Source organism: Opisthocomus hoazin, chromosome 4 (assembly GCF_030867145.1).
Source record: "Opisthocomus hoazin isolate bOpiHoa1 chromosome 4, bOpiHoa1.hap1, whole genome shotgun sequence".
Lineage (NCBI taxonomy): Eukaryota > Metazoa > Chordata > Aves > Opisthocomiformes > Opisthocomidae > Opisthocomus > Opisthocomus hoazin.
In genome coordinates this window covers 65,331,673-65,359,395 of record NC_134417.1, presented here as the reverse complement: position 1 = coordinate 65,359,395, position 27,723 = coordinate 65,331,673, and the positions used below count along the sequence as shown (strand labels likewise).

Genomic DNA, 27,723 nt, shown 5'->3' with positions numbered 1-27,723 from the left:
TTATCTGTAATCTTTTCTACGAGATTCCCCGGCAGAAGGTTCTCCACAAATTGCCGCAGGTTTTCTCGAACGACGGCATTGTGGAAGAAAGTGATTTTCCCCTTGATGAGCCCTAGCAGGGACGGTGTGCTGTGGCCACCCAGGTGATGGGTGAGGCGTCTTTCGTACCCAGCGTGAACGACGCCGATTCCCACTCCCAGCGCCTCCAATTCCTGAACGACGTCCTTCCACACGGGCTCGATGTGGATGCAGCTGAAACACCAGTCCGAGGTGATTTTAATGAGGTAAGTTTTCTTGAAGCTGTCTGGCACGATTTCTTTGACATAGTGGGAAAAGTGGAGCAAATACTTCCCGTTGGAGGCGTCTTGCCTCTCCGAATGGAAGGGGAAGTGGAAGAAGGACTCGTCAAAACAGAAGCCTTCGTGGAAGTGGTGGAACTGGCGATGCTGGTGCTGAGAGTAGCCCTGGCTTTCCCCAGCATCTCCGTAGTGATCAAAGTTTGCCCTCTTTTCCTTGTTGGAGAGAATCTCATAGGCCTTGCTGATCTGGATGAATTTGTCTTCGGCTCCCAGGTCCTTGTTTTTGTCGGGGTGCCATTCCCGGGTGAGCCGCTTGTAGGCCTTCTTGATGTCGGCCTGACTGGAGCTCAGGCCTACCCCCAGGACATGGTACGGGTTGAAGTCCGCCGCGGCCTGAGCTCCCAGTGCCGCCAGCAGCAGCGCGGCGGCCCAGGCCAGGCCCACCTGCCCCAGCTCCATGGCTCCGGACAGGCACTGGGGACCGGCGGCGGATGGGCTGCCCTCCCCTGCAAGAGTAAATAACAAACCCATATAGCTGCTGAGCAAAATAAACTCTTGGTGTCTGTATTTTGAAATGGCTGTCAGCGAGTTAGAGCAAGTTCAAAATCTATATGCAGGTGAAGTAGTGTAGTGACTGTCTACCTAGCTTTGGATAAATAGAGCTGAATGTAATGTTTTCCACGTAGTTCAGATGGGCGTGTCACCAAGAGGGCTTCTGGAAGATGGGGAGACTGTAGGGTGGAATGATGGGTGTCACAGCAATGTCAGCTGGATCACAGGTGTTGGGTATTTTGTTTCGTGTGATGGCTAAGAAAGGATTAAAATGATCACATCATCAGAAGCAGTTCTTCCGTGTAAATATGGCCCACAAATACAGAGGGAGATTGAAACTTTAGTATTGCAAATATCTGTATGTACCTGCACATGTGGAAGTGCTACCGAAATCAACAGCATAGCATGTTGAAGGTGTATGCTCATGAATTTCTGTGAAATAAACCAACTGTGATGAGCCTCTTATCTATAAGAAATCGGTAAGACAGCAATGTGTTACTGTTATAGCTTTGTATTTCTCTTCTTTTTTTTTTTTCTTTTGTTTCACCCATTTTCATTTGGAAATTGACTCTTTTTTTCCAAGGACTTTCACCATTGTTTTATATTCTGCTAGGCTAATTTATTGTATTTCTTTCTTCCCTAATCTCATTTTTTTCCTCTAAAATTCTTTCCCAAGGCTTTTCTCCTCATTTTTTCTTTTTTACTACCATTTATCTCTTCAAGGTTTATTTTCACTCTTTTTCCTGGTGTTCCTGTTTCACATCTATGTATTTGTCTTGGTGTTTTGCTACTGTTTAACCCTTTCCAGTCTATTTCTTTTACTCCCACTTTCTCAGTCTTATACCATTCTATTGTCTATGGTTTTTGTCCCAGGTTTCATTACAGAGATATGGGAAATTGCAGGAAAGCAACATATAGCAACCACTGAACAGAATCAAACAATTTTTTTTTGTGAGAGTCCATATATTTCAACTGTACAAGTAATAGATTTCTTATATTGCAGTGATGAGAAAAGCAATACAGATAGACATGCTTTGGAATTTTTATTCTGTTTAACAAAATAATGTTTTCATAATTTATAGCTGAGAGTCCATAGAAAGTGTAGTATATGTTTACCAAAGCATCTAATAAATAGGATTAGCTTGAGCCAGTGGTTTAGGTTTACAAATTGCGTCAACATAAAGAAGAGTGAGATATTTTTCAGGCTGAAGGAAGAATTGCTGATGAAAACCCTTTAATGAGGTTAGAAATATACATTCTTCTGATTTGCTTTACGCTTGCGCATTTTTTTTGCAAGGCTGCTTAGGTGCGAACTACATCATTAGTCTTTAAGAAGTGGTCAGTTACTGGGAACTGCAAATTAGCTCTACCTGTCAGTGTCTCGAAAGGGAAATCTTTGTTCATCTGCAATATGGGAAACGAGGGGAACTGAATGTCATGGGAATCTCTAAATCAGCTGTGACAACAAGCAAATATGCCTTCAAAGAAGACTAAGCCAATAGCCTTTCCTGCCAGAGTGAGGAGCTTAAAAGGAAAAATGAACAAGTTCAGAAATAGCACTGCAGGACAGGACTTTAATATGATTACCAGGCCAAAGAAAAGTAATTTGTAGGAAACAGATGATATAGAAAAACTAGGAAATCAGCCTCCTTCATAAACTTAAGCCAAACCACAGGTTGTATTCCTAAACTTGTTTTGTCTGCCCTTTCACTAGCCGCTCTTCCAAACATTCTTCAAGGATTTGTCACCCTTGTCTTCCCCACATTGTTGCAGAGTGACCCATGCAATACAGTGTGTCTACCTCATGTTTGGTATCATATGGAGGCAGAGACAGAAGGCGCTAGGAAAATCTTGGGTCTTCTCTCATTTTGGCAACCTAAAATATTCTAACAAAAGAATGTACCTATGTGGGGTAGGAAGTGTTAGGGTTTTGTCTTCTAGAGTTTTGGCTAAACCAGCTAGATTAACCCAAATAGTTGGAGGTGTCTGTTTCAGTTTGGGAAGAATTTCCTGAGGTGCCACCGATCTTCTAGGCTAACGCTTCCTCAGCTGCAATGAAACCGGAGACGCTTGGCTCACATGCAGAGACCTACAAGCAGCCATCTAAATTTAGTTCAATATCATCCTCATTCTGAACGATTCTTGTGAACATTTATGTTAGTAAATTTAGCCATTGCTGGTATAGGAGGAATGCTTTTCTTGTTTTGTTACTTGTCAGTGATTTCCTCTAGGCTTTAAGGCAAGGTGAACAACTGGGGAGGTTTGTCTTGGGTGTGACCTCACACCAGAGCAAGTAATGCAATATTTCACGTCCACCTTGCTGTTGCAACAGGTAAAATCAGATAAGGCCAGTTTTCTAGCTGAAGTATACTGATGTAATTAGGTTGACTGAGCAATACCACTTCACACTCGCTGAGGAACTGGCACAGTAAAATATCGAGATTTTCAGGAAGTTTCATTATTGTGATTCCAAAATTTTCAAGAAATGGGACCTGGAGGATGTTCAGCCCTTAGCCTGGAATAAATTTTGTCTTGGGAATCCTGAATTTCCTTGCTGGAAGGGTGCTGGAGTAATAGCAGTTCGTTTCCCCATTGAAACAAAGGCAATTTTTCATGACTGTGTCTAAGGACATGCTGTTACTTTGAAAATCTTCTTTTATTAGTCAAATATTCAGCAAACATTGACGTTCCATACTTGGAAATTATGCAGAGGAGTGTAATGAGTTTGTCTTGTATGACTTATATGTAAGGAGTTTGTCTTACATGCAACAGGATGTGGCTTTTGTAGGGCTGTGGAGAAAGTCATGGATGACTTTAAAAAATAACAAAACCCTACTGTTTGACACAATATGGTACACTAGAAGAACAATAGATTTGCACTCCCCCCAAAAATGGGAATGTTTCATTTCTGTGCTGGATTTGGTTGGGATGGAGTTAATTTTCTTCATAGCAGCTTGTGTGGTGCTGTGTTTTTAGATTTTTGATGAAAACAGTGTTGGTAGCACACCAATGTTTTAGCTAATGCTGAACAGTGCTGGTACAGTCTCAAGGCCATCTGTTTCTCACTCTGCACCTCAGCAAGCAGGCTGGAGGTGGGAAAAAGTTTGGGGGGAGACACAGTTGCGAGAGTGGGCCCTAACTGACGAAAGATATTCCATACTGTGTAAGAGATAGTCCATACCATTAAAAGTAATGTTCAGCAATAAAACTGGAGGGTAGTTTTTAGTTTTTCCAAAGTAGTTGTTGCTCAGAGACCTGCTAGACATCGTTCTGCTGGTAGGAAGTGGCAAGTGATTGCCTTTGCATCACTTATTTATTTTTTTTTCTTCTGCTCTGTTTTTTTTTTTTTTTTTTTTTTTTTTTACTTTTTTAAAATTTTCTTCAGTTAACAAACTGTCATTATTGTGACCCGCAAGGTTTTTCTTCTGTTTGCCCTTCTGATGATTTGCCCTTCTGATGCTGTCTTCCATCCTCTGGAGGAAGAGTGACTGACTGACTGGGTGGGGGCTTAGCTAGCAGACGGAGTCAACCCACCACAGCTTCTCATCTGATCATGAATGCTGATCAGTATTGAATGGGGTGCAAGCACTACAGTCTTTTTTAAAGTTCTGTCTTTTAGCTTGGGTATGTTTCAGCAGATCACTTTCTCAACCATAAGTAATGCTGAAGAGTGGGACTAGGAGCCTCAGATGCTGGAAAAAACAAGATCTATCAACTGTAAGATTTTCATTTGCCTAAGAGAGGTGTTCAGCAGAGCCCCATTGTAGAATGGTCCAGGAGATGATCCACAGCATAAGCGGCAGAGGGGAGACACAGATGAGAAGTATGCATGCTGTGCTCTATGAATAAGATTTCTGTCAAGAGTAAGAAAAAGCAGCAGCTTGTCATCTGGACTTCTTGCTTTTTTATGAAAACGCACCTCTCAATGCAACTGGGATTTAGGGCAAAACTCAAGGGAAAGATATTGAGTAAACTCGGTGTTTCCAGAGAGAAAAAGACAGAACATGTACTCCTACTAGTGTTTACTTTTTACTTACAGCTTTTCATCAATACATCTAAATGGGCTTTAAAAATACAAATTGTTGTCCCTGCCTCACACAGAAGCTGAAGTGCAAGGAGGCAAAAATGGTGTACACAGACCATCCTGCAGGCTGGAGAAACACTGAAGCTGTATGCAGCAAACTCTAAAAATTTAGAGTGTAGCTAATGGTATCTTTTATGAAAAAACACATTTCTGCCTTTCCCTTTAGTATTTTGATCACTGGAATTTGCAGAGATCACTGTTATTATGGTAATGACAGTAGTCACTAATTTGCAGTTGTTTCTAGAAGCTGGTTTTGCACCTCAGTAGGATTGACAAGAGAAGGTACTTGAAGAGATGAATTTTTTTTACTGACAGCTTACAGAGTGAGACTAGGCATGGATTCAACAGGTGCACATAAGTATCTGAAAAAAACCCCAACAAGATAAGACTTAAAAGGTTAGTGTACTTGAGAGTAGTCATTTTTCCTTAGGACAGAGAGGCTGGAAGGCATGTTTTTGTATGGGAAAGTTGGGAAGTTGCCTCTCTATAGTAGCTTGTCATTATGCATTTCTGAAGTGTTGGGTGTCTTTTAGCTCACAGTTTTATAGCACCACACTTACAAGGATCCCATGGCTGCTAACCTACTGTAGGAATGCATGGGCTAGACACCATCTTAGGAACCTTATATTTCCTAAGAGTGAAATTGGCACCACTTTTTTTTTTGTCCTGTGACACCAATAATTTCTGTTGAATAGATATGGAAAACAAGGCTAGAAAGCTAAATGTCATGGCCAAGGTCAAACAGAAAAGAATGGTAGAGCTGGGATTTAAACACATTTCTCTCCCAGGTGTCTTAACCACAGATCTAATCTGCCATTCTTTGTCTTAAAGGTAATTTATTTTGTAAGTCAAATTCTCGGTATATTACTCCTAAGATGTAGCAGGGTAATAAAAATAATTAAGCAGATGTTCGAATCACCAAATGAGTGTCATTTTTTGTTTGAAGGCTATCCTAACATGAACTTGGATTTTAGTCTGTAGTGAAAATGTCTGATATAATGTTGGGTTTTAACATATTACCAGAGAGAAGAATATTTAGCTACCTTCAATGTATTTGATTAATTGAAGGGCTCAGCAGTCAGCGTACATCTCATTAGCCAATTCACGTAGGCATGCTGTGACTGTTTGGGATCACATATCCACAATTCTAATTGACGGTAAAAGTCCAATTAAAAAGTAAATGTATTTTCATACATTGTAGCAGTAGTGTTGTCATGTTGCTTGGGTTTTTCCTTTTCTTTTATTCCCAATTACTCATTTTAATGATGTGCTCCTGAATGTGAGAAACTAATGTTCTTATTTTGAGCTCTGCTTAGAGAAATTCTCAGGCAGCCTTTCCCATACTCTTCTTCTCAGCTGCTGCAAAGTTGCGTACTTTGACTATATGTGCAGAGGTTATTGTGCCAGATGGTGTGGTTGTTTGTGGGATGTGAAGAACCACAGAGAGACCCCTGAAATATATCCCTTATGTCATAAAATATCACTTTAACTGGCTTTTCAGAGATGAGACTTATAGGTAAATTAGGGTGCAGAGAGCCAAATTGTATCTAACACTGAATATCAAAAAGGTCAGCTGGTACATTTCCAAAGGCATTCAATTTATCTCCAGTATTAGACTACTTTTTAACAAAATGGTCTTTACTGACATCAGTTTCTTGCTTTAGTCTATTGTTTAAAAGACAGAATGTTAATTTATCTATAAAAATAATAGATTAAGTCTCTAAATGCTGTATTTTATTACTCATTATTCATGAAGTAAAGATTACAAAATGTGTTTGCTAGGACTTCAAAGTAGGTAGAATTATACAGTTCTACTGAAGTAGTGCAAAACTACTGCAAATGACAGGTTTAGTCGGAATTATATCGGGGCCAAAGCAAAGAATTAGGGAGCTGTGACCAGTTTACTAACTCCTTCCCCTCTCCCTTCCAAGAAAATAAATAAAAAAATTCTTTTCTAATGGCTTAGCTCCTTAAACAGCCCTTGGGTTATATGGAGAAGATGTCAGTGCTGGAACAAAGGAGAGGGTAGTCTTTCAAAAGTAATCATCAGTTCTGTTGACTGAACTCTATGATGAACCTGACAGGCTCCCGCCATTTCCTTCCCACCAGTAAGGGGATGCAGAGGGGGGTACAACATACTCCCATGACCAGTGAAACATGGCTAGCTGGTGTAGGTTGGGGTAATTTTGGTTTCTGCATGTCCGTTTCTGCTTACTCCAAGGGTTGTGTCTGAGCTTGCTCAAGCACCTGCAGGTGAGTTCTTGGTCATCCTGAAAGGCCTTTGTGAGGTACACATGAGATCCCTTTTCTCTATGGTTGTCCGTGTTGCACCACATAGCAGCTGAGCTCCAGGATACCAGTGAATGCAGTTTTGTGTAGGAACCCTGCTTGCTCCAACTGACCAAGAACAATGCCTGTGAATACGCATATTCTACATTTTTTTTTTTTTAATATAATTCCCTTTTCCCAAAGGCTCTTGGAACAGCACATAGCCATGCCTGCTTATTGGGCTCTCAGAATATCCACAACACTTGAGTATCAGGAAGGTGGGTAATGAATCTGAGTCAGCTAAATCACAGCCCTATGTGGCATATACATTCTTTAGATTTCAGTGAATAGCAGCTAACATCTGATGTAAACAGCAATTCACTGAAACTATTGTAGATCTTTATTTAATCTACCTGCTCAGTGTGTGAACTTGCAGCCTTTGTGTTATACGAAGGAAAAAAAAATAGTAACAGTAAAGATTTGTCAGTGACTGTAGATTTACGAGTGTAAGCTTTTTCCAATCTGTTCTGGAAATTAAAGCTTTTTTTCCCATGGCAATTTGTAAGTGTGTGTAATTCAAGATCCTCACGTTTAGTTGTTGGCAACATGGTTGCTACTTCAATATTTTTGATGTTTCATGGTCAGCTTCTTTCATCTTCAGCATACTTCAATTACTGACAAAAATGTCATATAAGTGCTTTGAGTAGTAAAGTTCCATTTGTAAATCCCCACTCAATAAGGAGATGAACACAGGTACTGTGACCAGAGTTTAATGAGGAACAGTAGACTCATCCATTCACATTGATTCAGACTTTTGAAGTTCATCGTTCAGTGTCTAAAACAAGCATTTTACTAACTAACCTGCTGTATAGATTAAACTAAAAGGTTATTTTGATTAACTTTTTGTCATTTGTCATTCTGTCAGGTGAACTAAGAAAATATCATTTAAATTCTACAGATGTTTGTCTTTATTAACATCTCAAAACTTACCAGAGGGTTACTTTATTTTTCTATGCCACATAATAATACCTTGCTGCTTTGAGGTGCACTGACTAGTCAGTCTTTTGTGTCTACTCAGTATTCATTTAAGTATTATTTATTCATTGTTATTAGTAATCAGATCTGGGTAAGGGAGATAAAACAAATGTAAAAATATTTCTCTGTCTGAATTATTTCTTGCTTTAGAGGCAGAGGAAAAGTAAAACAGGTCATCAAGAAATTAAATACATAAAGATCAGAGGTGAGATAATGAGCTCATTTGCATTGCATTCAGGATTTGTTTTGAACTTCAAAACATGAGATCATACACCAGTCAACATTTAAACAGTGCCAGCTATATGAAAGACTAAATCAAAATGGATGCTTTTTTTTCATCCTCTAACACTTATTCTCTTGCTGGATATTTTCAATCTTTCATTTGGTGGTCTCAGAATGTGAAGTTCTGTCTTCTATTCTTTATTCATCTAACCAGAAGCAACCCCCAAAGTCTACTGTAAATAGGAGCTAGTGGAGATTAGAAGAATAGAAGAGATATTAGACAGGAAACAGAATCACAGGTGTTGGATTGTTCAAGAAGCTGCTTTAAAAATGTTTTTCCATTGGTGCAGTTCAGGGCTTGACTTTGGGCAAATGAGACTTGTGCTACATCACAGAAAAACAGAGCTGAGGTACCTGACCCCAAATACAATTTTTGTGTCCACTAGAAGATATTTTATGTGCCTTTCACACTACTGTTGATATCTAGTCATTTTACAGACATAGTATACTATTCAGACTTCTGCGAGGGCTGAAGGAAAAAAACTTTTTTTTTTTTTTTCCCTAGATTGTGGCTTTACAGTCTGCTACAGAATGGTGGAAAATACACAGGAGAGCCGTACTTGCCCTACTCCAAGAAAAGACCTAAGGACACTCTGAGCCTGGGGTTAAGATGGTGGAGTGTGTGTTGGCATGTATGTTAGCGTGTTGCCAGTAAGATTTCCATCTTTGTCCTTTTATTCCTTCCCATTCAATTTCTTTGTAGAGGATAAGATGCTTTACAGTGCTTTACTGAGCACATTATTCCTCGTACCTTGTGGTAAGGCTGGAGATGGATTGTACATCTCTTAATTCCTCTTTCTCAACTGCTTGAATGAAGCTTTCTTCCTCTTCTCATAACAGAGAAATTCATATTCTGAGCAGGGCCAGGCAAGGACCTATGGCTGTGTCGGGACTTCCCTCTCCTCTGTTTCTCTGAACAGTCGACCAAGGCTGTGACAATTTTAGCCTGATGTGATAAATGATAGTTCAGCCGGCTCATGACTGCAGTGGAGGAGGAAAGTTAAAGATATAAAAAGATAATCTTTCAGAGATGCACTAATTTGTTCAAATAAATAAAAGCAGGAAAGGGCACCGTATTTTGCCTTGATTTTTGCAATGGCTGAAACTAACCCATGCCACAGCTACCTTATTACTGTAAAGTCATTTGATTTTCCATTATCTAGGTCATCGGTTCAAATTCCTTCCAAGATGTCACTTGGCCCAGTCTTCTGTAAATTAGACATGGTTGACTTCGGGTACTGTCAGATACTCAGCGACCATAAATGGAGGTGCAAAATTACATCTTTACTTTGCCAGTATAAAAATGGAGACAGAGACAAAATGGTAGAGTCATCTGAGTAAGAAGCAGCTCAGGTGACTTTTTGCAGAAAGCCTAATGGAGTCTCCAGACAGCCCCACTGATAAAACTGCTATTCCTGTTTGCAATCTGTTTTCCACTGAATATAATCAGCCAAACAAACACAAAATAATCTTGTTTGGTGCAGACTGCTGTGTTGGCACCTGAACAGCACCCAATGTGCCAGCTACTGCTTTGTTTTGTTTTGTTTGTTTTCTTCTTGCTGTATTAATGGATTTTACATCACTTTTGTTATCCACTGAAAATATGATAAAGACCATTCAGGATATGTGGATGCCAAGGTGGTTTTGTAGAGAAATTTGGATGCATAACATCTATTTTTGGAATAGGTGATCTTTGTATGTTTTCACTTGATTACACCTGTACAAAACGTGTGGCCTGCTTACTGCTTTGAGTAGGGATCCACTAAGGATCCACTACAGATTTTGTAAGGGTGCCGGTACACTATACACCATTTCAGTTTACAGTAGGCACTCTGCCGAATTGCTGCTGCTACCCTAAAGAATCATTCTATGCCTCTCTTTACCCTCTGTTCCTTTTCCCAATAAAGCCTGATTTCAACCGTGCTAAAATTTTTAGAGATAAAGTGAAAGAAGGAAGGAAGTTTGATTTTTTAATTGCATCAGTATTTTAGATAATTTCTTTTTCACTTTGCTTTCACCTTCTCAATGGGCTGTCTCAGGTATATCAGTATCGTCCATTCCTGGACAGTAAAAATAGTGTGAGATAATAAAATATTATGTTATTTTGACCCATAAGAGACTAATCAGAAAAAAAATACTCATAAATCTGAAAGCCAAGATATTTGGGGTTTTATTAAATTTAGTTGGACAGGCTTGGTTAACAGATCATTTACTTTCCCAGGTGAAATTAGTGCTGTAGTTTTTTGGGACTTGGAATAATTTTGAATAGTGGTGGAGAGAAATATCAGAGAAAAATCTCAGATAGCTAAGCACTAATTATGACCTTTTGTGCTTCAAGTGACTATTACTTATCAAATAATTCTCATAACCATGTATAATAAGCACAGATCTTCACATACCTTTTAACATTTACAATGTCTGTGTGGGTTTTAGAAATCGTAGCATAGTAATTTAGGTGGGAAAATTTGATTTATTTTGATTTTGTGTATTGCCTAGAGACCTTCCCTCAACTAATGATCAATTTCATATTTCTGATAAAATCTTCATGCAAGATTTATGGGCTTTAAAGCATTTTAGACTGGAAGAGTTTATAAAATACTTTGGAAAAATCCTTGTTTAAAAATGTTTGGATAACAGCTGTCCATGAAAACAATGACAGTGTTAAAACAACAGCATAACATTCAGACTATTTTTGTCTGCTAGCCTAAGCCATATGTCTTAACCATAGCTAGCTACCCCAACCCCTCCTTCTTTACCTTTTTTTTTTTTTTTTAGTAAAATACATTTCAGGAATAAAATAAACAAGTGGTTTATGTCATGTTGTTAAACATCATCAGCAATATAAATGTGTACAAAGGACAAAAATATAGACAATGGTGTGTCAACAGAGGCAAACAAACAGGCATTTGAGTGCATACTCATACATGGCTTTTTGATATATCAGGATATGGAGCTTTTAAAATCATCATTACCAGTGTTTACCACTTGCTTGCTTTCCAGTCTGCATGGCTTATTGCATATTGCAATTTGAAAAGATTAGCTTACTAGGGTAATGAACAATAAAAAAAATTGTAATTCATCTTAATAAGCTTGAATGGTAACCCACATGCCTTGGACATTTCTAGCCAGGCATAATTTATCCACATCTTTGGCTGTGAAACAGTGTGGATCTTCTTAACCGAGTCCCTGACAGATGGTTTAAGCTTTTTCAGGACTACATTTCCAATCATTTTGCCCATATTGCAAAATTGGCCTTGAAAAAGGGTAAAGAGTTGTTATGCTGCATTAACATCTCTTCTGAATTGCTTGCTGTGAAGGACATGGAAAAAGAAGGAAATCGGAAGGGGAATGTTTTAAAAATCCACTTTTGAAAGTTACAAATGTTAAACATGATGATGATCTTAATTATATCACTCACCTCAATTTGAATGTGAGTGTGGTCACATTATCTGTGATAATAAAACCACAACTTTTGGCTACGTTGTTTCATAAATGATGCAGATGGCATTTGTGGTACAAGAAGTGTTAAAAGTGCTGCAATTACAAAGACTTCCTATAGTTTTAAACCCTGCTGATGGATAACATAATTGACTGCTATTAGATGAACAGGGATTTCTGTGGTACATTTCAAGGTTTTTGCTACTCTGAATGGAAAGGCTCAAATGTCTGCATTCATTTCCGTGTGAAACATGGATTGATCACATGTACTATGCCAAATTTTCATTTTCTTTTGCAGCTTCTGCTGACTGGCTTCTTCATATAGTGTTGTTCTTTTCTTCTTGACACCTTTTAGTTTATGAGAAGAATCAATGAAAGCTGAAGCCTTCCACAGTCATCTATAAAATGCAATTACTGTATACAACACACAGTAAAACTCCTGTGGTGTATATGTTGAGACATAATTTATGCCACTTACCTCCAGAGAGGTATTGATCCTCTGAATATCTTACAAAAGGGCTGTTGAATGCAAGCTCAAGGAAATATGTGGTTATTGGGTCTGATCTATAATTTGATTAATAATGACCCACTTCTTGAACTCTGCTCCTTACTGCACTGTTTTCTGTGACTGAACCTTTTATCTTTGAACATTGTCCCTGCTGATCTCCTTGAGAGGCCCACCCTGCCATGCTGTCCCTTAGGCTTACTGTGGTCTCTGTGATCCCCACCAAAGGAGCCACAGGAGAAGGCTGAAATGACCTGACAGAGTTGGTTATTATTTTTTAAATGGCTGGCAATCTTTGCTAATCCTGAAAGTGATGGTTTCCCAGCACCAGCCTGCACCCATTCTGTGACGGGACCCAGTTCATGGTTTCCTGCTGTGTATAGCAAGGGAAAACAATTTGGAATAAATAATGCAGCACGGATTCTCCAAGACATATGGTAAAAACTACATCACTTAGTTTAGTTCATGGTTTTAAGAGCTGAAATCTAGCCTATTAAACACTGGTAAAATCCCTCAAGAATGATATAAACCAGAAAGTGGGCGGATTTTTTGCAAAACCTTTCAGCATTCTGGCGGTGGGGTAATACCTGCACAGCGAAATCGTGAGAATAAACCCCTTCTGCAAGAATAAACCTTTGTTAGTCAATGTCTCAGCATTGTCTCTGGTAAATTCCTCAAATAAAGAAATGTTGAGTGGTGTCTCTGACCTGACAGTTTCCATTTCAAAGTTCACGTTCCCTGAGATGCTGCAAGAATGTTGGCAATTTGCTGTACTATGTGAAAAAAACATTGTGTATTCATAGAATGAAAGTTCAGGAGAGTTTAATTTGCTTTGAGCAGAGACTTGGGTAGCAGAGTAAGCTTCTCTATTATATGATTACAGTAAATAGCTCAACCTTGTTCTGACATAAATGGCCTGTTTTGGGATTTGACAGAAGTTAATTGCCTATTGTGATTGCACTGTAGTTGATGAATGCCATAGTGGGGTATGACAAAATAATATTTATTGAAAATGAGAAAAAGGGCCTGTTAAAGGAAAAATAGCAATATAATTTAGGTCCAAATTAGGCCTAAACCAATTCAAAGTAGAAATATGCATAATAAGGAACACGTTCCATCTATTTGTTGGTGGGGTTTTCAACCAAGCATAAACTTATTTCATCAGTTCTGGAAATCTGGAAGTGATGCTTGAGTAGAAACTGAATAAAAAGTGAAGTTTAAAATAGCCTCATTACTTGTACAGAAAAAAACCCAACAACCCAGGCTAAGAAAATAAAACCAAAAACTGAATTTGATTTTAAAATGCCTTTTGTTTTACTAATCATATTATTGTGGAAACATAGTCTCAATGAAGTCAGTGCTGGTCTATTATTGCATTCCTCAGAGCAAGGATTACAGCTGTGATTTCTGCAGCCAGCACTGTTACCTGCTTGGGCAAAGTCTCATCATGGCTTCCTGTCTCAGTTTCCCCATCCATGAGATGTTTTATATCTTTGTTTGAAGATAAAAGATAAAATTGCTTGGAAAAAAAAAATCTGTTGAGACTAAGAAGCTTGACTGTGCATTTAATAAGAGATGAAACAATTGCTACTGCTGGAAGCAAATCAACTAGTCTAATCTCTTTACTGATTCAATATTTTTTTCCTTCAGTGTATTTTGTAAAGTTTTGTACATTCAAGTAAGAAAAATGGCTTTTTAATATTGAGACGATGTGAATAACTGAACACAGTTCCTGGTACAGAGCAGTAGTCCAGTCCAGCTATTGAATGGTAGTCCAATCCATGCACGGCTTTCTGGAAAGCTCTTGCACTATGAGTGAGCTTGATTTTTCATTTGAAAAACAGAGAGGAAGGGTAGTGAAGTCACCATTTTTAGAACTCAGCTGCTGCGTTTGGGAATGAAGAACAAGAATTTATTTTATAAGCTAGAGAAACCATATTCTGGAAATTGCTGAGGGAGAGGAAGCTTGGTTGAATCAAATGATCACAGACTGACCAACATACATCAAGATGATTTAGCCATGAAAAAGCTCAAATGTCCCTGAGGCAAGTCAGGTGAGGTACTTCTACTGAGAAGTGAAATGATACTACTGGTACTTAATCTGGAAAACTATGTGCAATTCTAGTCATTCATATTCAAGGAAGAAATAAATGACTCTGGGAAAGGCCAGGTTCTTTTTGGAGAGGAGACTAAAAGATGGCTTGTTAAACCTAGCAGATAGGGGTTATGTCTGCTCTGTATAAGTACAGCTGGAGTAAATACAAAGGAAGAAGTAGACAGTTTCTTCAGCTAAAAATCAACATTGCTGTACAAATGAATGCCTAGCAATTGCCCATAAGTAAACTCTGGCTAGAAGTCATCTACCAAAGAAGTGGAGTCTGGAGCATCTGGCCAGTTTTTTTTTGCAGAGCTGAGTGAAGACCTTAATTAATATTAAGGTGTATTTTGGTCAATCTCTGAAAGACATGGTGGATGTGATGCCTGTAGTAGCTTATCAGGGTCCTTATTTTTTAACTATACCTTTTAACTCATATGAGCTAAATCCATCCATTTGAATTGATGTAATGTTCCTAGCTTCAATTTGACAGCATATCCATGTAAGCATAGCAGCACTTTATCTAAAATGTAAATGATGCTTTGCAGAGAGAGCAAGAGACTTTAAAAAAAAATCTTAATTACAACCAGGTCTAGTGGATGCATCTGGTCTTACTTTGCTTAGTGAAGGCTTAAGAAAGTGTCAGGGAGCTATCTGTGATCTTTCTAACACTAGAAATTCAGCTAGAATAGCCTAAAGCTAAAATCTCTCAACAGGACATTAGATGAACCAGAGCTTGACAAAATGCAGCCATGTTCCTTTGCAATCTTTTCACTTGCTGTGCACACTGTCCAGGCCATGTGGGAGAGGGCACTGTGGAGGCTATGCAACACTATCCTGTGTGGAGATCTCCTATTAATGGAAGAATTGTTAGGCAGCTGGTTACCTATGCCACTTTTTCTTCTGGAACAAGACCAAATTAACTGTATGGGCTCAAATATATTCTAGTTTAGTAAGTTGTTTTTTTTTTTTTTTTTTGAAGACTATATTACACAGTAAAGGTTCAACACCCTTCATTTACTTGACAAGTTGGCTCTATAAGTTCTCATTTGTCTGTATCTGACTTCAGTGGTTATCAACTGCCACGAATGTTACCACAATACCAAGGCATAGTTTGGTCTAGCTTGGGTGTCCCAGAAGAGATCAGACAACCCAAATGATGTTTTATCCACAATTTGATGAACAGCTTATAAGACTGTGCCTGGTCGCTGGCGCACTGTCTTGTCTGTCACTGAGATTTGATGTGTTTGATCTCCAGCATCAGGACACAGGGAGAATGAACCTTTACATTATCTGACCAGTGTGTGGCCAACAAGGGGTCTTGAGCGGATAATTACAGTTCCTGGATGGCTGGGAAGTCAAATCTGATGGGAAGTAATGCTTTACCTACAGCATAGCCAAGCTTCACAGAGGCAGGGTTAGATAAATGGCTGCATTGGTCTGTCATTGTCCCTCTACTTTCCCATTCTCTGTTTCATGACTATGTTGAATTCTGGCAAAGGATTTGGATTGTGGACCTGGGAACTGGCACAGGAGACAGGGAAGCAGTCTCTGCCAGCCCGGTATCTGTCACGATCACTCCCCCTGTGCAGAGGAAATCTGTAGACAAAGGGGAATTCTTGGGGGCTTTGCATGCACTTTGCAGCTTGAAAGTACCTCAAAGCAGGTAAACCCTGTATTTAGATGTTAGTGTTACATACAGATGAAACAATATGCAGAGTCTTTACAGCCTGTTTCACTGGTTGAAACTTTTATCATATTTCCCCATGCATGTTTTGGGAGTTAGATTTTGGCTGTTAGCTAAGGCTAGTTAATTTGGAATCTTTGTCTCAAACAGCACTTAGCTTTGTGACCTTGGAAGCACCTGGCACCTCCTTTGAGAATTTATTTTTTAGATTTCATAGGCTGTATACATGATGTGGAATTTAGTCTTTTACAAGATTTCTTGGTCTTTCAATATCTTTACCTACAAAGTCCTTATTCATATTAATTTATGTCCTTTCAGTTTCCATCTCCCATTTCACGTGCCAAATCTGGAATTAGAGAGTTTTCCAGTGGTTCATAACAACGGAAGGTTGTGTTTTTGGTCTGCGTTCAAGTAAGGGTATTTTAGGCTAGTATGATACTTTGATTCTTTCAGGCTTAGGGTACTGACATTGTCTGTTAGTTGCTATGCATCTGCTGATAGGTGATAACTTGCTAGAATCTTAATTTTATTATTTTCAGTTGTGTGACTGTGTACCAGAAATCTTCTGCAGAAACTAGATCAGAAAACAAGGCAGGTATAAAAACTCTGCCTTGTTTCTGAAGCAAAGGCTCAGCAGCACATGTACAAGTGCTCTGTACATCTCCCAGCCACGCTGTGGCAGAGAACAGTTCCCACATGTATTTAGAAGAGTGTTCGGCCTGTGCTTGCCTTGAGAACAAGATGCAGCCCATTGGGTTTGTTTGCAAATGTAGCAGCTACTATGAAGCATATTTTCTCTTATCAAGGTTGACTTAAAGCAAAGTAGCCACCTGGATGTGAAGGGAGTCCAGCAGTAGACTGGCCCTACACCAGCCTGGGGGCTGTTGTGTGGCTGGGAACAAAGCCAGGGCAGAGGCTAGAGAACGGGCCGGTCACAGATGCGGATGCCAGTGCTCAAGAAGTATAATCTGGAACTTGACAGCTGCCAAACTAACCCTCAGAGTGGCCAAGCTAGTTGGCTTTTTTCAGAGGAGATGACAGAAAGTGGCTAAAGGGACCAGTAATGGCAATTCTCCAGCTGCAGGACTAAAACAAAGCCAAGCAAGTATTGTGATCGTGCTATTTTTTTGGAAGAAGAGGCACTGTCAGCAGAATCCTAATTCAGATATTCCCAGCTGTTGCATCCGTGCATTCTGGAGGGCCTGAGATTGTAAGAAGAAAATACAAGCTTTCCCCCACCTTTTCCTATCTCCATCCCAGTCCAACAGCAAAATAAAAAATAGATACTTCCCCTTCCCCAAATCTTGTAATCCATGAAGCAGGATGGTCTTCAAATTACCAGCCCGGCCTCAACTATTGGGCAGCTGGCAACTGGCCAGGTGGGTCACCCCCTTTAACGGAGTCCACTTGCTATTACTCAGCATAAGGTAGAAGATATTCAGAAGCAAACTGTGACAGCTTGGCACCTCCCTGAGGTTTGTATTAAACACTGCCAAATCTCACTAACCTCCCTGTGGTCTGCTGCTGTGCCTGGCTCCTGCAGCTGACCTGGCAGCCTTCCAACTTGCAGCTGCAGACCAACCTCACTCACCCGTGCCGTGGGAGGTCGGGGGCAGAGGTCTCTGTCCTCAGCCTGAGCACCTCTGGTAGCATGCTCAGGTAATAAATCTCCAAAATTGTTGTGTTGCTGTCCCAAGGGGAAGGTTGACTCTGCCACCAAAACAAGCCAACCTTTCTCAAGTTTGGTCAAATCTCTCTAAAACTCTTTGACATGGTTAAGGGTGGGACCTCATGCTAGGAATGAGGGCAGAAAGAGATAGAGAGACAGACAGTTTGAAGTTAAAGCGACGATAGTTTGGAAGTTAGAAAAAAAGATCTGGGGAGCAGACTAGGAGAAAGATTTCATTTTTGAGAAACAAATCTAGTGTGAAAGAAGATTGATTTCTGGAGGAAAGGCAATATGAAAACTGTTACTAGAATTGACTTTTATACAATACTCAGCTAGTACCTCTGAGGAGATTCTACTTTATACGCCCAGGATGGACCATGTGGTAAATTATAGAATCACATGAGAGCTGAACAGATCGTATTCCTATGACCATCTTCATCTGTCGAACATCCTTTGTCAGGCAGTTCATCTTACAATTAAGCCATCATATTAACCTGTTAAAATTAGTGTGGAAGGGAAATGCCTCCCGCTTCTCTTCCTAAATACAGAATTTACTCCCTAATAACCTCAACCAAGTACCCAGGATGGACAAGATATGACCATACTTTTCTGTATGCACAAATGTCACTCCAGAGTACTTTATTTCAAATCTTGGTTTACAAAGAGAACAGTCTGAAATCTGAGTTTTGTAATTGGTTGATCATCCACTCACAGCCCGGGAGACAATGAAATATGGCTTGTTTTTTAGACCTTAGCAAGCTGGGTGACTCACTGCCTAAACATATCTGCTTCTCCCCATTGAGTACAAAGGGAGCCTGCTATGACAAGTTCACTTACAGGTGTTTACTTTGTAGACAGCTGTAGGTAGATCAGGTGAGTCACACTCAACGGAGTCTTTATGGCTTGGTGGGAGCCTGGAGATGAGACCCCAAATTACTAGCACAATCCTTTTTTTCGGGCTTGCCTACAGCTCGGTAGGTGGGAGGCTCAACTACTTAGAGACATTGGTCTCATTGCTTGAAAAAATGGAGTGTAAATTTTCCCTGTTCGTGTGTTTTACTTAGAGGGGAGCTTCACCCTGGGATTCTTTGTTATAAAACACACAAGAGAAGCATAAGATGTTATTATTACAACTCTTATCACAGAATCTGATAAAACATATCTGGAATCTATTCTTTAAAAATGCAATGACATGGATTTTACAGTCTTTCCAGGCAATCTGTTCTGATGCTTTACTCTCCTCATGTTAGAAAGTTTTTCTAATGCCTAAAGTTTCCACATTCCATTATTTCTTGTTCTAATCCCCGTGGACATGGAGAGCAATTGATTCCGATTCCTCAGCAGGATACTGTTGAAGTCTCTTATGACATTTCCTCTTAAGTGTTTCATACTCCAGACTTAACAACTCTGATTGTGTTCAATCTTTACTTGCAGATCACTTTTTCCAGCCCTCTAATCCACCTTGTTGCTCTCCCTGGACTGCTGCAAGAAGTTCACATCTCTTGGAGCAGTACTTAAAGGTGCATACAGTATGTTAGTGGCTCGCTATTTCTGGAGTATCTACAGAGATGATACTGCCTATACAGACTGTGCAATAGCTTTTGCAGGGAGGTGAGATTGTTTATTTCTGTTCGGCTTGTGATCCCCCATAGACCACAAACTGTTTCCTACTGACTCTTTTTTCCACCTTCTGTTTGTACAGTTGATTACTTCTACATAAATGTACCAGTTTCACTTGTCCTTACTGAATTGCATCCTATTGTTTTCAGACCACTTCTTCAAATTGTAAGGTTCATTTTTAATAGTGAAAAATGAAGTCTTGGAGCCTGTCTGTGCATAGTTCAGTACATTAACACAGCAGGCAGGGAAGAATCACAGACTTTTTTCCACTTGTATTCCTACAGGATGGCAAGGCACGATGACTGCATCTTTACTGGTGTGAGTCTGTGCTTTGGGATAAGAAGAAGTAATCGTCTTTTGTTACAGTAGAGTCTGAAGGCAAGTCAAGTTTATCTTGCTGTTAGAAAGTGTTCTTTAACGCCTGACATAAAGTTCCTCATTCCATTACTTCTTGTCTTGGAAAAGGAGAGTCAGAAAAACTTACTCGCATTCCTCAGCAGGACGACCCTTGTTTTAAGCGCTGGATTCATATGAATCAGTAAATGATTCCTGCCCTTTCTGTTTAAAACCTTTACAGAGGAAGTCAGGAATGGAGGCAAGGGCTTAACAGATAATAGGAAGGTAGCAAATGATATGTTCATTTTTTGGCACTTTGTAGGAAAGGTGGTGATGAAAGAAATAAAATGCAAAAGTGTAGGACAAGGGTACACTGAAGTTAGGCAAAATGAAGGGGACTGAGCATGCTAAAGGCAGCAGACAGGGAATGAAGATGAAGGGAGGAGACTCTGAGAGGAGTTTGTAGAAAAGAGTCAAAGACAAGAAAAGAAAGTCCAACCTAATCTGTATAACATTGTTTGTCTATAAGGAGATTCCAGTTTTATCTCTGTCAAGCAACACATGTCTAGCCATATTTGCTTTCGAGTTTGTCTTTAAGACCATAAAGCAGGAGAGGAGCATGGAGAGGAATGGAAAGGAGAGGTGCTAGCTAGACATGTTTTGTCAACAGTCTGTGTGGAGCTGAGGGTGCGTGTCTCATGAACATAGTTCAGGAAAGTGCTTCGAGAGCAGGTGGCACCTTTGAAGCTCTGTTCCACACAGAGTGAAGTGTCACTGTATTATGGCAGGCTCTTCACAAAAGAAATGCATCCTGTAGATTGGAAGAGGATGATGACACAACTGTATTTTTTCCTGCTCCGGGGACACTGCCTTCAGGAGCACTTGCTCTGGTGTTCTTCCACGCTGCCTTTAAAGCGTGCTCCTTCCATGCACCTTTAAAACTCTCTGGATCAGTAGCTAGAAAATTGCGGTTTACTTTCTGTTGCTGACTAGCTCACTGTGAATTAAAATGGGGTGTTCAGAAGGGTGAAATCAGAACCATTTATAATCCAATTTCTTTCTTTGTTTTTTTCATTTCTACTTTGTCCCTCCTCTCTTCCCCGATGTGATTGGGGCACATTAGCTTCACTGTCTCAGTTCATTAGGTCATTTCTCAAAATCGAAAATCACAGTTTTGTGTTTATTGGTGTCTCTTTACTTGTAGGAAATCATTTGCAATGAAACTACTTCTAAGTTTCCCACTGTGCAGAAGATTCTAGAGCTGCTTGCTTATACTTCATCAGAAGTATGATGGAAATAATAGTTCTGAGTTAGTGAATGATGTTGCCCAAGGACTCTAGCTTCAGTAATTAAAAATGCCAGTACCTCACAGTGTTGAAAACCCTCAGTCCTCTTGGGCTGCAGAAGGTACTCAGTTCTTTGCAATATCAGGACCTAATTGTAAAGCGATGGAGTCAACTTTTCAGAACACGCGCAAGGGCAAGTTTATTTCTGCTGCAGTATCAAAAAACAGTGTGAGAACAGATTGAACAGCATCTATGGGCTACCCAAGGGTAGTTTCTTTTAACTAGTCTGTACTGATGATGCTCTCTGTGGCCTATGATGTTTATAACAGCTAAGATCTGGTCTGTTTCCATTTACATCTGTCAGGAAATAAAAAGAATCAGAAACTGAAAATTTAAAAAGATGACCTGTAAAGAAAACAACTTGCAGTTTGCCTGAGAGCTGCTTTTATTGAATCTTTATATGGCCTTTACAGAGGAAGAAAGAATTCAGGATTGTCTCTACAGGAGAAACAGTCCAGTGATTTATATGTTAGAAGATTACTTATAAAGGGGAAATCTGTTCATCTTGCCTTTCGCAGCCCTTTTACCCCAGCTTCACTTCAATCTCTTCTTTCTTCTTCAGTCTCCTTCATCCCTTTTCATATCAATGGTATCTCTTCCCTCATTTTTCCAAATCACAATTTAAAAAGTCATCTTAACCTGTGGGAATAGTAAGCCAATTTAGTCTATTTTTAATTATGTCTTTGAGTCCAGACCAAATTTTCTTGCCCATTTCACTGCTTGTTCAAAGATGTTCCCAAACAGTCACTGTGAATACGCATGAGAGGCTGTGAGATGCGATCTTTAGTAGCAAGCATTCAGCTAGGGCTTGTAACTAGAGAAACTGAAGGCTGCTCTGAAATTTCAATGTGAAAAATGCTTTTGCACTATACTTGCTTTTTGTTCTAAAGTCAGCCCTTGACTGACTACAGCGTAAGTAGGAGCTGTGTTTGATTGCTAGATCTGACTTTGAAAGTAAACATGTTCATTAGGACTTCTGTAATGGACCTGGAAACCTTTTAATCCAAAATTTTGTTACTGGAACAATTAGTTGCCTGTGCTCTAGTCTGAGGGAAACTACCACAAGGGAAAATGATATGAAAAATGGATGTAAATGGAGGACTGTGCCACTACCACTTAAAATTCAGTTCCTTGTCTGTGATGTTTTCAAGGAATACAAAATCATTTAAATATGCCAAAAAAAAATGAAAATGTGCAATCCGTATCAGTCGTAATAAAGTGGGACTTCCTAAAAGAAGGAATTTTGAAAGATAATTTGCACATTTTGTTTGCTCATTCATTGTAATTTGTTTTCTGTGGAAAATTTCAATAGTCTCAGCAGTTCAGACTAGCTGAATTTCACCACTCTGTAAGTGGTGAAACTGTTAGCTCTGTAATGTCAGGAGATGGAGTTAGCAGTGGGAAATTCAGTTATTAGTCTGAATAAGTCACTTACTGGGTAGGTGATGGTTGGGAAGGTATGTGCAACAGGCATCAAGATGAGTTATTTCCTGAGGTGTCAGTAAAGATCTGGCAAGATCTGGGAGACCCTTTTGGCCAGAGTCTGAACTCTTACCTATGGATTTGTAAGTGGGAAGGGAAATGAATCTTTAGAAATTAAAATTAAATTACCAGCAAAAAGGTGCACCTCTAAGCGAGAGTTTCATGAAATGTATCCCAGTTTACTAACACAGGCAACACGGGTGAAGTATTCAAAATCTCAGAACTGTAGTGCGAGAACTTATGTAAAGACAAGGGATTTAAATCTACTCAGAACCATAGAAAATTTTGAAGAACAAAAAGGCCCTACAGAAAGTGATGCTTCATTGTTGCCTAACAGAGCTAAAGTGCTGCTGCAGAGAACTGACAGTGTTTAGGGAGATTACATAAAGCAGGAGCAGGAGAAGGCTGACAGGTGCTAAAGAGAATTCAGGTCAGACAAAGACATCTGCCAAAGACATCAGTCATACGAGATAAGGAAAATTACAATTGAACTAGGGGAGGAACAGGTGCTGCTCGCAAAGGAATATCCTGGAAAGTTAATGGCATGTCAGAGCACAAAGTTAAATAAAAGAAAGAGTCAAAAAAATTAAATAAAACCTGTGTATCTGTGTGCAGCTGAGAAGGCGAGGTAGGTCAACTTTATTGCTTGGCCATGTGGTAAGGAGACTCCTGAAACATGGAGGAATGAGAGGTAAAAATAAAATGTTTAAAGATCTGGCCTTGACTATTCATAATGAGTAGATTAAGTCATCAAATCAATGAGTAGTGCTATACCTGAATTATTCTATATTCTCCAGTGAGGTACACTTCCTTAATATATGGAAATACTTACAGAAATGCAGGCTTTATCTCACAGATGATTACATTTATTACATTACCAGAATCCTGACCAAGCTATTTTGTACGAAAAAATCCAAAAGATATTGGGAAGATATCAACTGGTTAAAGACCACAAAAAATGGGGTGACTTTGGGTATCTGACTCTACACTCCAAAAAATAAAACATACTCTTTTTATAACATATGAGACTTAGTCCAACTGGAAGCAGCTGAGATGCCAGATATGACATTGATATAATTAAGCCTGATTTATTAAATGACCATGGATTTGGAAGTACAGTGTTGGGAGGCTACTTTTGATTGCTCACTATAAATCTCCACGATAATCGACAAAGAGAAATAATATAATGTGGAAGAAATAGAAAGCTGTAGTACCATCACTTTATTAACTCTATATGCTAGCTGAAGTCATATACTTATAAACGAGAAGAGACCAGTAGGTACATTGCAAAAATGGATAGAAGCATGAAGCAACTTTAATCTGAGGAAGGACATGAAGTAATAAACTTCAGAAAAGAAAAAAGACACAATGAAGGTATACAAGAGAGTGAATATTAATAAGAAGCTAAATCTGAAGCTTCTATTTACTTTCTAAAGATTTCATCAAAAAAGGACTTTGGTTTGAAATTAAAAGCCTCTGCAATTAAAACTGATAAAAGGAAATACATTTAAAGATAATACTTAATTAACCCGTGGCATTTATATAGATAATGCAAACATCCACAGTGCATTAAAAAAGAAACAACAAACAAAAAAATAATCAGCGACTTAAGCCCTCAGATGTCAGCATGTTTGCCAACCTGGGGAAAAAATCTCCTCTATGAGCATGTTATTTTAAAAATTGCCACTCAAGAATTTTGCTTTTTGCTTTCTCTCATGCACTGCATGCTGTCTAGGTTACTGGAGTATCTGTGTGTCACTGGTTTCAGAAAAAAAGATGAAAAGTTAGACACAAAAATATCCCCTGCAAAAGTGGTTTGACTTGCTAGATGCTCTCTGATTCCAAATCTCACAGATAGAATGTTTTTAAAGCCTTTCTAAATTCATATGGGAGACACAGCATATACTTTTTTAGCATTTTCTTGACTTAAAAATAGAAAATGATTTGCTGTCCCAAAGGAAGGGACAGTAACAATAGTTACTAGATAGTTCTTCTTTGTTGTCATCATTCTTCTACATGGGCAAGGGAGGGAATGAAAAGAGAAAAGCCTATACATGTTTTGTGGTTTCTTTGGGAAATGTGCCAACATGAAAAAGAAAGGAAGTGATGGGCCTGAACTGTTTACGCTGAATCTGAGCACTGTCTCAGTTTTTGAGGTTGTGTCTCCTCTTAAGGATGGCTTGCAAGGCTGGCAAGGTTGAAGCATAGCAATAAGAGGCAGGAAGGTGATGTGATTAGTACCTTATCTGTCTGTCCTTGAATTCCCCACTCCTGTGACCTTGTCTGCATTCACATAGGCTGGCTGGGGAACTGTGTGTTGAGGGAAAGGCAGGAGAGATTACAGCAGAAGTCCATAATGAAGTTGACTCATTTCAAGCACAATACCGGAATGCTCTAACTGCTCTGTTTGTGTGCCCCATGATGAATTCCCTGGTAATGTCTTCTCAGATTACCTGCTGGCTATGGGTTATTTGCATAGCTCTTAATGACATTTACAGTTAAGAATGCATTTTTAATGAAGTTTTTTTTAAGACCATGTTAATTTTCCCCATCCAAAGCCAGATTGCCATTTTCATAGACAAAAATATATATTTTAACAACTATTCTTTCAGATTTGATTCACACCCTAAAAACTTATTCCAGAGATCAACGCATAACGCACTTTAAAATCACATCAGTGTAGGTGGTCATTTGGCTATGTGAGGATACTCGGAGCACCAGGGAACTACAACAGTCCCTGCCCACCTCAGGTATAGTGGAGTGGCAGGCACTGGGGGCTGCTACCTGGATGTGAACAATCTGCAGATGGGGAAGCCACAGTTATTCCTCAGAGAGAATCAGTTTATAAAAAATAACTGACAGGAGATGTGTGTGGGGAGGGAGGAGAGGGAGGAAGTATTTTGCATCCTCTGAGAGCTGTCATGCCTGGGATGGAGGAGGGATTAGAAAGGGAGCTGTGACTCTTAGGCAACACTATAGTGGAGATATAGCAGCTAAGATTTTGCCATCCACTGGGAGTGAGAGGAAATTCTCAGTTAGCCCTTAGGAGATAATTTTTCTTATGAATGCATTTTTTCAGTGCATTCTCTGAATACTTTCAATACCAATAATTACATCTCCCTACTTTAAGAAGCTGATAATTTACTTTCACACAGGATACTCTAAGAGGAACAACAAAACACTGGGATGTGGAAGATCAGAGCAGTAAGGCTGGGGAGATTATTCAGAGATGGCACGGACATAACTCAGAGAAGACTTTTTTTGCATTTACATCCATTTTATGACTGCTCTACACTGCTAAGGTAGCATAAAGAGGCCTCATGCAAATGAGTCAAACCTAGATGAGTAAATGATTAAATAGATTTTAGCTGACACATATTCATGTAGCAATCATGGCAGAGTAGTTTTAAAAACTGGCTGAAATCAGTCTCAATACTGGCATTGATGGCCTGGTTTAATACTGGTATCGGCAGCCTGGTTGTCAAAGGAATTTCCTTTGAACATGTTTGAGACTACCACAGCAACTCACAACCGCTCATCCTCTAAGATGGCTGATGGCTGCTCCAAAAATGTTAGCCTCATGAGGCTTCTGTTACCTTGGACATTCTGTGGGAGAAAGCAGAGAAGCCTGCTGAGTGTGGAAATGGGACATATTTCCAAAACATCTGTTGGTATTATATATGCCGAGTAATTGCATTTCAAAATTGTCATGTTTTTCAACATAGGACATCTGTGCTGGTAGGCAGTATCTGTGAAGTGCAAACAAAAGTGGAATTAAATGTACAATAAATATGCTCAGACAAATAATACTTCTCAGTAGAGAAGCAAACATGCAGAGCAACTCCTTTATAAGCTATTCCCTTTTCTCAGGGAATGCACTTTCTCCATTCAACAGTCTGGCAACAGACCAATGTATAGGTTACATGCTCCAGGCGATTCTAGGACTGTGAAAGCTTTCTAGCTATGTACAACAAGTTTGTTATCCAAGCCCTAGCTGCTACACTCATTGGTACTTGATCTATACTGAGCAAGTTGAATTCATAATGTCAAAGTTCCCCGCACACAGAGTGAGGTAGGTTTGGTACTTATCCTGGGTGTCACAAAAGTTCATGTGCTAGTTAAGTTACTCGGCAGGTTATGCCAAAAAAAGAGGGGTGTCACAAGGAGCACTCCTCTACCAAGCCGGGAATCAGAGCCTGGAATGGCTGTGTGCACTTAGGTGTCTCTGTGACACAAGGTGTTGACCTCTCATCTGCAGGATGTTACCTGATAAACTGTACAGTATTCCTATGCTGTCACAGAGTCATGAGAGCTCTCGCGTTATCTCTGTGGATTTTGCTTACCAAGCAGTGCCTTCAACACCAACTTTTTGGCTGAAAGCATGCTGTGCCTTTTCTGTTGAAGCTGGCCTCCTGCTTTTGAGGCAAGTGCTTCAAACACTCAGCTGCTATGTAAGAAATGAGGACTCTCCGCTGAGGTCTCAGGCATCAGTGCATCTTTCTAAATTGTTAATGAGAGGTGACTTATCTAGGCAACCAGCTCAGTAAAGAGAAAGATGCCTCTGAGTTTCCTCAGTAATACATCTATAATTACCAGAGAGGCTTTTCCCTGAAACCTAAGTGGGTTGGGTAGGGTTTTTGTCAATTGCTTTCCTGATTTTAGTAACCTAAATTTTATCTATGTTTTATTTGGTGTTTAAAGGAAGTCTTCCCATGTTCCATCAAAGCCCTGTGCTCCACCTATCACATAGTGCCTCAGGGAAAAGACATGACAAGTGAGTGTGAATAGATAGGTCTCAGAGGCCTAGGCAAAAACTGAGATTTTTTTGTGCCAATATTGGAGCTCTGGCTCTGACCCACTTCTCTGCAGGAAGAGGAGGAACAGTGAATGGGGGAGACAGGCCAGGACATGAGGGAGATTGAGCTACAGAGAGGGTGTTGAGCTACAGAGGACTAGGTTTACTGGTTTTGCTGTCACAAGCAATTGCTGAGGTAGTGGAGCCTCTTCCACCAAAGAGGAGTACTG

At 39.6% G+C, this 27,723-nt stretch overlaps 1 protein-coding gene across 4 annotated transcripts in view; it reads left to right on the top strand.

The window, feature by feature from the left end:
* NXPH1 (neurexophilin 1) overlaps positions 1–27,723 on the top strand; it is a 151,053-nt gene that overhangs the window by 31,796 nt on the left and 91,534 nt on the right. The window contains exon 1 of one of the 4 annotated variants that reach the window (XM_075419269.1): positions 9,120–9,171. The exons of the other annotated variants lie outside the window; for them this stretch is intronic. Within the exon in view, the coding sequence (XP_075275384.1) occupies positions 9,151–9,171 (21 nt within the window). The 5' untranslated portion in view covers positions 9,120–9,150. Of the gene's footprint in view, positions 1–9,119; positions 9,172–27,723 lie in introns of those variants that run through there. 4 annotated transcript variants of the gene reach the window in all.